General features: G+C 37.2%; 1 protein-coding gene across 2 annotated transcripts; it reads left to right on the forward strand.

Annotated features, from left to right (window-relative positions):
* Positions 1-224: 224 nt before the first annotated feature.
* Positions 225-9,346, forward strand: LOC107809046 (CST complex subunit CTC1). Of its 2 annotated transcripts, none has more exons than XM_075221700.1 (16): positions 225-1,767; positions 1,911-2,029; positions 2,122-2,196; positions 2,285-2,363; positions 2,495-2,557; positions 2,637-2,714; positions 2,860-3,060; positions 3,586-3,690; positions 3,840-4,118; positions 4,200-4,685; positions 4,789-5,367; positions 5,476-5,567; positions 6,165-6,372; positions 7,287-7,407; positions 8,006-8,340; positions 8,943-9,346. In XM_075221700.1, exons 1-16 carry the CDS (start codon positions 715-717, stop codon positions 9,111-9,113), a joined length of 4,044 nt encoding a protein of 1,347 aa, XP_075077801.1. In that variant the 5' UTR covers positions 225-714; the 3' UTR covers positions 9,114-9,346. The 2 variants fall into 2 exon arrangements, with proteins under 2 accessions (XP_075077801.1, XP_075077800.1); XM_075221699.1 differs by having other exon boundaries at positions 227-1,767; positions 4,197-4,685.
* The last annotated feature ends 366 nt before the right edge of the window (positions 9,347-9,712 follow it).

Genomic DNA, 9,712 nt, shown 5'->3' on the forward strand with positions numbered 1-9,712 from the left:
TAAAAATATTAAAATGAACAATTACATAAATAGTTCACCTTTAGCTTTACTAGCGGCGATGTGAGTGCCATCACGGCAATAGAAATCTTGAAAAAGTCCTTCGAGAATTACCCAAAACACCTAAAGAACAATGTGGACGGGCACATTAAACTTTCTGTGCAACAAAGCCCTAGCATGCCATCAAAGTTTAAATAGAGAAATACAGGATGAGAAGAAGAAAACTCACAAGAAACAATATCCAAGCGAGAAAATTTACAAAAGTGCAACTATAATATTAGGAAGCGCGAGAAGCGAAAAGGTGGAAACTGTCTTTTCGGATATTGGTGATACTGAATTTGGAATAACTTGGGTGTTAACCTTTTGATATATAGAACCTGCATCTCCCAAGCTTTCTAATCTGCCAAGTTTCTCTAAAATATGTCTGGTACCGATAAGAACAAGAGTAAGAAGAGAAAAGAGAGTAAGAAGAGAAAAGGCAAAGAAAAGTTTGTGCCATGTTTCACAAATTAGTCCATATAATCCAAGTCCCTCTTATTATATACAGGAAGAATACTTTTAAAATAGTCCTCCACTCCTTCCCGCGCAGCTGCAGCGTACAGCTTCCCTCTTCCGTCACTTGCCGGCAAACTCCCATCCCCAACCCCACCCCAATACTGTGTCGCCTTCTCTCTGATTTTCTTTTATCCGCCAGTGTACATGTGAGTTGTATCATCAATGGAGGAAGCAACCGTCAAAACCCTATCAATCGCCGAGCTCCTTCATCAATCTCGTCCTCTCACCGGCGCATCCTCACTCTTCTCCAATCCTTCTCATAAAATTCCACCGCCCCAATTTTCAAACCAACCCCATACACCCTCCCTCCCCACACTTTTCCCCCCCAAAATCCTCAAATCCCTTAACTACCCCACTGTCCTTACAGGCACTCTTTTTCTACCTCACGCAGAAAACTCACCTCTTAAATGCAATTGTTTTCGTTTCTCTGATGGGTCCGCCACTGTTTGTTGTGACATTCTTCGGTTTAATCCTAGTTTAATTAACAAAAAAGTTCAAATTTTGGCTTGGAATTTTATTCCCATGAAATGTAATGGTGGGTTTTTAGAAATTATTAGGTGGGCTTTTCCTGATTCTTCTTCTGAAAATTCTTCAGATACTTTTAATGTACTGTCTGGCTGTTGCGTTGATCAAAATGTTAGTATAAAAGCTAGGTATTTTGTACGCGGCGTAGTAGAATCTGTTAGCCCTGTTTCAGTAGTTCCCTGCAGAGATGGGTCAAGAGCTGGTCCGGAAAATCTTCGGGGTTTCCTCGTAAATGTTTTAGTTTGTGGGTGTAAATTGTGTAATCCTAAAGATTTAAGATTGGATATGAAGAATTTGAATGATGAAATGAGTGGTCGTTGTTATAACAAACACGAGATTGTGTACTTTTGTGGATCTGCTTCTTCTTGGCATCCAGTGTTTACAAGATTAATAAGGAGAATTGTTTCATTATCGGGGTTGAAGAAGAGACTTGTATTTGTGGGGAAAAAGGTGTCTCATTTGATGTATGTAGCTGCGGATAACTCTTTGATGCATATTCCTGAGTTGCCCCAGCAATGTATCCCCGTTAAGGAAATTGACGCTAGCGGGGAGGGAGAACTTGTTACTTATACTGGGACTGTGACAGGAGTTTACACGAGGGGTATGATTGTTGAGTTGGATAATGAACTGTTGCTACTGTTAACGGATCCACAGCTTTCTGTGCCACATAGTGTGAGAGTTGGAGCAATGGTATGTTACAATAGCTTTTAGACTAATTTCCATGTTTTCAAGGTGGTAAAGTGTAACTTTACTTTGATAAGAAAATTAAGAGAGACATTGAGAGAAGTATGACGTTTACTTGTTTATTCTTCTAATGGGTTGCTTTTTCTCAGGTATCAGTGAAAAAGGTTCATTTTATAAATCCTAGTTATTCATGGACAAAGACACTTATACTCGGCTCTTGTGTTAAAACTAGCATTTCTGTGGAATGTTTCTCCTCGCTGGAAACAGGGTTAGGGCTTCTAGATACTCGTTGTAAATGTTTCGACTGTACAAGATGCTTATTCATTGTATTCACTAGTTCGATCTTTTTTGGGCCCACAGATGTTATACAGTGACCTGCTGCCAGAGCCTTCTTGCGAAGTTTATTGACTCCTTAGTATTTGTTGCCAGGCTATGGTAGTAATGCAAGAGTAACAACGATCAAATTGATTTTGTGTGTGTCTTTATACTATTATTTATATGATGATCTTTTCATTTGCTTCAGGGTATTACTTGTCGTAATCTCTTTTAGGAGAAAGTTCTCTGGGATCTTATCTGAGAAAGAGATCTTGGGATCGACAAGTGTAAGTTGCTTGCATTTACCGGTGATATACATTAGAACTAAGACTCTGTTTTATCATGATATCTTTTCTTTGTGTCTAGTGTCATAGAAAACTATCCTTAGCTGATGTGCAAAATTGCAAGGTATTGCCAGAAGAAAGGATTTGCTCAGATATATGCAACTTCATATTTGCCCGCTTCAGCCTTCCAAATTCGGGTAAGTGTGTTGTCATTGTGAGCATATAAATTGGGTCTTAGTTGTTGTACTCACTTGTAAATAAATTTTGGTTCGGCAGCATGGGTTGTTTATGGAATTTGTCAAGCACGATAGATGTGCTTGTAGCAGGGAAACAAGTTCCGCTCCTTTGAAGTTGGTAAGTTTGCAGGTTTTATGAAATTATCATTATCAAAGGTCTTTTTCTTTCTGGGGGTCAGGGGTTGGACACTGCTTTACTTTCTAGTAATCAAAACTCACTTAGCTGCATAAAGATCTAATAGTCGTTGCATAATCACTTTCAGGTGGCACCTATTGCTAATTTAATTAATTATTGTGAGGCAATGTGGAGGAAACTGATTTGCCATCAGGGCAGAGATTTTGGTATCATGGGTACCCAAAAGGAGTATAACTCCATATCTTGTGGCAGGAGACCTTTTGTGCTGTCTATAAAGAGAGCCATTCACAGTGAAGACATAGGTGTTTCTTTGCTTGGAATCTTGAAGGTTCGGACGTTTTATTTGTACTTTCTTTTTTGTTGTTGCAAGGATATACTTGCCAGAATTTAGGTGCTTGAACCTGTTATGATTTATGACGTTATGGTGTATGGTATGCTATTTGATGTTAGCGTTAGGTAGCATTTCCTAACTATTGGTTGGCCTCTTTGATTTATGATCATAGAAAAAAGAGTTGTAGTCATATTGCATTGATCTGTATAAATGGGACAAATCATTTATTAGCATCATTCTATGTATAGAAAAGAGGCCAATAGAAGTTTTAACATTATGCAAGCTTCCTTTTGTTCTTTTTGGAAAAGGAAATGGGGGAGGGGAATATAAATTGCGGAATCGGACCCTCACCAATAAGGTGAAAGTTTTATGCAGCCAACCAACTGAGCTACTAAGATTCCCCATGCAAGCTTCCTGATTTCTTAACATTGCATGCATTTGATATCTAAAGCAACCTTTTTCAGACTTTATATTTCTTATAAACTTATAAGATATTATCAAGTTAATTTTATGTTCAGCCAGGTCTCACCATCTTCTGGAAGGATGTTGCTTGTTGATGCAACTGGAAGCGTTGATGTTATCATACCAGATCTTCCATCAAGTTGGAATTTCAATAACATGTATGAGGTGTGATACAACATCAATCTTCTTTCATTTTGTGTTTCTCATTTCCTGATCATTTAATGTGCAGCACTATCAATGTTACATGGTGGAAATTGTTCCATCCACTAAAAATTTTCTTTTTCTTTTCTCCCACTAAATATTTTCTTTTTCAGGTCAGAAATTTTTTGTCAATTATGGAAGACATACCCATGAAGCTGGATCATGTGGATTTAATCCAAAATGAACCTTTCACATGCAGAAGTATTTTTGAGAATGCCCCATTTGTGAGAGAGATGAACATGCCACTCCATCTTTACTACAACATGAGGGACGTAATACCTGTAAATCATCATTTTACTATCTGCGTAGATTCCCAAGTTGACTTTGGGAAGGTTGGAAGAGGAAAGTTTCACCTACTTCAGTTGATGCATAAATTCCCTATTCTGCAAAAGGTAGGCGTCTTGCAAAAAACAATGCCTTCTTACGAGTTCGTGATAACAAATTTAATCAGTCTATGGATATGTTTGCAGCAGTTTCAAGGAAGTCAACATGCTTCAAGTACATCAAGCGCATTTGCCGAGGCCTTAATTCTGCCTTGGGATTTACTTATTGCTGACAAAAGCAGAGATACCCATATTGATAAGCCTTTGATAGATCAACTGAAGGAACCAATGAAATTTTTTAACGGAATGGAAAATGGAAAACTTATTGCGTGCAAAAGACATAAACCTGACCAACTGTCTCGTGAGGCTTTGACGTCTGGATTGAATGATACTGAAAATGAACCAAGTTGCAGCTCCAGTCACTCTGCTTACATGTGCTCTTTTGTGGCGGACAAGCATCATAACTCATGCTGCCCAGGCAAAATTCCGTGCCTTGTGACTGGAAATTGTGTTAATTATCCGTCTCTTGGTATGTTGCAACACACAGGTACGAAAGCAGATGTGGGGTCCTGTTGCAAACCACAAGTGAGAAAGGCATTGCTGGAATTCAAATCAGAAGCTTTTTCTGTTTATGAGGTATGTCATTTCATCACTATTTGTTCTGATGTATGACATAAAACTTTGCTATACGAAATTTGCATTAACAACTTAAAATAAATTTTGTTCTTTAACATTGCAGGTGCTGAAAATCAGTGGTCATTACCTTATAAAACATCAGAAAGAAGGCATGTTATGTACTGATGGAATAGGTGATAAAATAGTTGTGAATTCTGGAACAAATATTTGGAGTTTTTCTTTCGGATATGTCAATTCTCTCCAAAGTTTAGATGTATCCTGCTTATTTAAACAGTGCGACTCATTTTTAAGCCACCATAGGGTTCTTCCAGAAGACTATCATCGGTTTCAAACTCCAAATTGTGTACCCAATAATGGAAGCAATGAGATCTCTTCAGATGTCAACTTATATATTCCATCTGATGTCACAAACTTATTTGATGTTAACTTGGAGTTGTTGGAGGACTGTTCTCTCGGGCCTCTTGTTCCATTTGGAGAAATGACCAACATCTACCCCTCTGATCATAATTTGCCCGAGGGAAACTTAACATCTATTCATGGGCAGATCAAGGCGGTTCATTGTTCAGATGGAAAATCGTATGCAGAACATTTAAGGTGTGAAAGCATCAATCATGATTGTTCGTCATTATTCCTTGAAGGAACTATCAGTATCTGTGTCCACGTTTTAATGGACCATAAGATGGTATCTTCTTTTTGCTTCTCATCTTTTGTAACTTATTATATAATGCTATTGCCTCTTTCTCTCTAGACAGCATTTTTGTTACTTTAAGACTGTTTCATGATTGACTAGGTCAAGATTTTTGGGACTGCAAAAAAAGTTGCTTACCCTGCTGGATTTGGACGAGGCGTTACTGCATCATTTCACAGAGTACTTGCCCTCAGGTATGCAATTTCTGTATATTTTAGCAACTCTTTCAGCTCAATGGTTCTGCTAACCTTCACCTCCAGCACTTCTACCCATGTAAGATATAGAGACATTTGAGCTGAAAATAATAAATAGTTGTAGATCATAGTAATAATTTTCTCTTGCAATTGCTTGGTGCTATTATTGCTTATTTCACTAAATGAGCTTTGTCATGTGAGTGCATATTTGACACGCGAAAGGAAGATTAAGATCTAGAAAAGATTCTGAAACATTCTAAAATTTCTGACCCGTAAGCTTCTACATTTCTTGCATTATCCACTAATATGTTTCCACTAACAAACTTCTCTATGTTTGACAAATAAAAATGACAGAGACTGTCACTAGTCCTTTTTATGGCTGTGGTTGACAAAAATTGCTTGTTTTTTTGATACTGCAGTGCAGTACTAGCAGTGTATTAATAATCTTAATATTCTCTTTTAACCTGGAGTAGCGTTTATGCTTTAATTATTAACCCTGCAAGTTTTTTTTTCAGTGCGCAGGACAAAGTTAATTAAGTATAGCATTTTGTTTGATACTGAAATTATTCGATATGCTAAAGCATGTTGTTTTTCCAGTGCGCAGGACAACTTTATGATGATATCTACGTCCTTCATTGTTATCAACCCATCAAGTGTGATTAATGATCATAACGAGGATGCATACACCTGCCAATCTGCTGCTTTGAACTTGGATGGTGGTTCTCCATTATGTGCTATTACTGCATCTCTGATTTCTGATACAGCAAACTGTTTAGAGACTCAACCAGTGGAGTTCCATTGCAGGGTAATCACAGTTCTTATGCAGATATTAGTTGGGTTATTAAACAATTTGCTTCTCTGATCTTGTTGAAAAGAGAAAACATGTAACTTTTTGAACAATTTTTCACTCTTATCTACTTGCGAATTCTTCTCTTCTAGTCACTTCTTTGAACTCCTGCTAGGAATGCTATTAACAATATCTTCTTTGGCCCTAAACATACTTTGAAACCTCAATTTATCGAAAAGAGGACATATTTTGAAGCGCTGAATAAACCATCCAAAATTTTGTATAGCCCACTCCAATTTTCAATTGAATGAACTGAACAAGAACCTTTTTTAGTTCTTCTACTACCTTTTTTAGTTCTTCTACTTATTCTCATTTAAGATCACTTGAGCATTACCAACCAAGTGGAAAAGAAAAAACATAATTCAAAGTAAAAGAATGAGAAAACAAGAGAAGCGCATTAACAAGACACCGCTCATATTGCATATTCAAAGCTTCCACATGTGCGTCATCTCCTTTATTCCATCATTTTGTTGCTTTCTTCCTTGGTGCAACAACCTTTGGATTTCTTGGGTTAAATAGTATCTCTAGGATGAAATTTATAGATGCTGATAGAGTTAGAAGAACCTGTATCTTCTTTACTACCTTTAGGATCCATGGAAAGTATTTGACCAACTGTAATTTAAGAAAATGTGTTTGATCATAAGCCCTAGGTTTTCTACAAAATGGAAAAGCTTTTAATGGTATTTCTATAGATATGACAGAAATGCCTATCTAAGGCGAATTTTGAAGATATAAAAGCTAAGTGAGTTGAAAATGTTTTAGGGTGTACATGGGCTATTAGGGCATCTATAATATTTTGCCTAACATTTTGTGCGTGATAGTTGGACTTATCTTCTCATGGGACATCCTATTTTTTTGCTCAATAATGTCAGGTTGTGGCTATTTATGTCCTTGTCTTGGAGTACAACAGGAAAGGCAAATACCTTCATACAAGAACTGAGCCTAGACCTAATTCATATGGTGTTGACATTCCACTTGCTGGTTTTATCTTTGGTATGTTCTGTATGTATATGTTGCACAGCTTTTGATCTCCAGTATCAAAGAACTGTACTTGATTTTATGATGCTCCTTGTTATTCTTCCTTTACTTTTACAGTCATGTGGTTTTTTCTTAAAATTTATAAACCACCAAGTTCTTCGATGAGTAGTTTTTTTTTTTTTTTTTTTTTTTAATTTTCATGAAGACTGCCAGGGTTTTATATTTGGATTTTCTATGCAGAGATTTAGATTGTTTCCTTTTTTCTTTTTTTGATAACTGAGAAGTCCTCCAGGGCCAATTGTGCACGGTTCAAAATTTGGTGGATGATGGGCCCGGCTCTCTATTCTTCTCCACTTAAATACTAGGCTTTTGTCAGGGTTCAAACCCACATCACAGGCTGCACTTGTACCACTACACCAAACCCCTGTGGGGTTTTGGGGGGGGGGGGTGGGTAGGTTGTTTCCATTTTTTCCATATTAAATGAAGTTTCTTTTGCTACTGGAAAAAGCTCACTTGCAACAGGCAGTTAGATCTTGTCCTAGTCTCTGAAAAGTGTCCTGTCCAGTTATCAGACAATGCTAGTTTTCCATGACTATTCTCTATGCTTGCGCAGATGACGGGTCATCATCATGTTGTTGCTGGGCTAGTTGGGAGATTGCAGCAGTTTTGTTGGGGTTACATAATGAGGTTTCAGGTGAAAGCTATGCTAAAACTCACAAGAGATCAAAGAAGACCAGGAGAAAGCAGGCATGCAGCAGTTTAACTATTGCCCATTTAAGGAGAATTATGAAGCGGCATGGCAGGGTCACAGTGAGAAACCAGGCTTCCATCTTTGATTCATCATGTCAAGACCTTGTGTGTTCTGCCAATCCCGACAAGGCTATAAGTAGTTCAGATCAAGATTTCTTTCAGTCTCTCATCCTCAAAGCTTGCTGCAGCTCCCTTTTGGTAAGTTTCATTGGCAGTCGCATGTGTCCTACTTACCTTCTCGTCTTATGGTATGGCATAATACAAGCAAGGCATGTATACCTATAGATTGTATATATGTATGTGTGTGTGTGTGTATGTATATTATAAATTATACATATACAATGTGCATATTGTATTGATTGCAGTTTAAATTGAAGTGTAGAGATGTAGTACGACTAGTTCTCTATTTATGGAATCACTATACCTTTTAATAATAATAGAATCAATTTGAGTGAAGCAGTTTCAGTCACATTGAATTTGTTCTGTTATTTTGGCTCTCAACTTACCTTTTGTTCTCACTTTGCACTAGCTGCAAACAACAGTAAGTTCCCAATATATCGATTGAACAAAGAATGGAACACGGCATAATAGTTCACCCAATATAATGGTTGAATAAGCATATGGTCTACCACATAATAGGTTAAGGAGGTGTGCTTGGGTTAACTTCAATCTATTTTTTTATGCTGTTTTCACCCACCAGCCAATTCCTGCAATCTCGGTAGCTATATATTTTCCCCTGATGCTCATTTTGCTTTATGATGAGCGACTTCAGGATGTGCTTTTTATTGTTTTCTTGGCAGACTGTTGTTGGCAGTCTCATGAGTTCAGATGCTGTAAGGTGGCTGGAAACACATCTGACTGAGCTGGATATGTTGATGCTTCCCATGCAAAATATATGGGTTTCCAAAGTTCATCACATGGACAGCCTCGCTCAAGCTAAAAAGATCCTTCAAGGACTTGTTGAAAGCTGAAACAGTAAACTAGAAAGAGAGTTCCGGTCAGATATTTTAGTGTGATGTAATATACCTGTGTACAGTGTATATGATTCTCCTCTTCATCATATCTTAATTTATCCCGCAAACAATTGTGTACAAACTCAACTTCGACCATTATTGATTTTTCACTTCCAGATGTGAAGATTTTGTCATGTACTCATGTTCTTCCGGCTGGAAAGTGTGTACTATTTGCAGCCTCCTATTGTTCACATCGTCATCTTGTAATCATATTGAAGTGGCCAGATGCTCGTAGTTTGGGTGTTCTTTTGAGAAATTGCTGTATTTTTAGTTAATATTATGTTTGATTGGGGAAAAAAGATGATAATTGTAGGATGAGAAGTAAAAGATTTAGTTTTAAGGTCTTGTCAGTAAGTTAAAAAAAGGGTATATCATCTTTCCACATTAGCCTTAAATCTGTCACTTTAGATTGAACTTTGAATCGAGTTGCATTTTTTATTTCATATTCATGTGTTGCCTTTTCTATTGTATAAAGAACTAATAATCCCGTTAGCTGACTTGGTTAAACTTTAGATTCTATCATTCTATTTTATGGAACAAATGAAACTGTGTTTTAA

This window comes from Nicotiana tabacum, chromosome 9 (assembly GCF_000715075.1).
Source record: "Nicotiana tabacum cultivar K326 chromosome 9, ASM71507v2, whole genome shotgun sequence".
NCBI classification, from domain to species: Eukaryota; Viridiplantae; Streptophyta; class Magnoliopsida; order Solanales; family Solanaceae; genus Nicotiana; species Nicotiana tabacum.

Excerpts from the sequence above, each read along its gene's own strand:
- LOC107809046 (XM_075221699.1), top strand. The coding sequence starts at position 715 with ATGGAGGAAGCAACCGTCAAAACCCTATCAATCGCCGAGCTCCTTCAT. Across the intron at positions 2,558-2,636 it reads CTTCAGCCTTCCAAATTCGG|CATGGGTTGTTTATGGAATT; the intron begins GTAAGTGTGTTG and ends TTGGTTCGGCAG. Across the intron at positions 2,715-2,859 it reads GTTCCGCTCCTTTGAAGTTG|GTGGCACCTATTGCTAATTT; the intron begins GTAAGTTTGCAG and ends AATCACTTTCAG.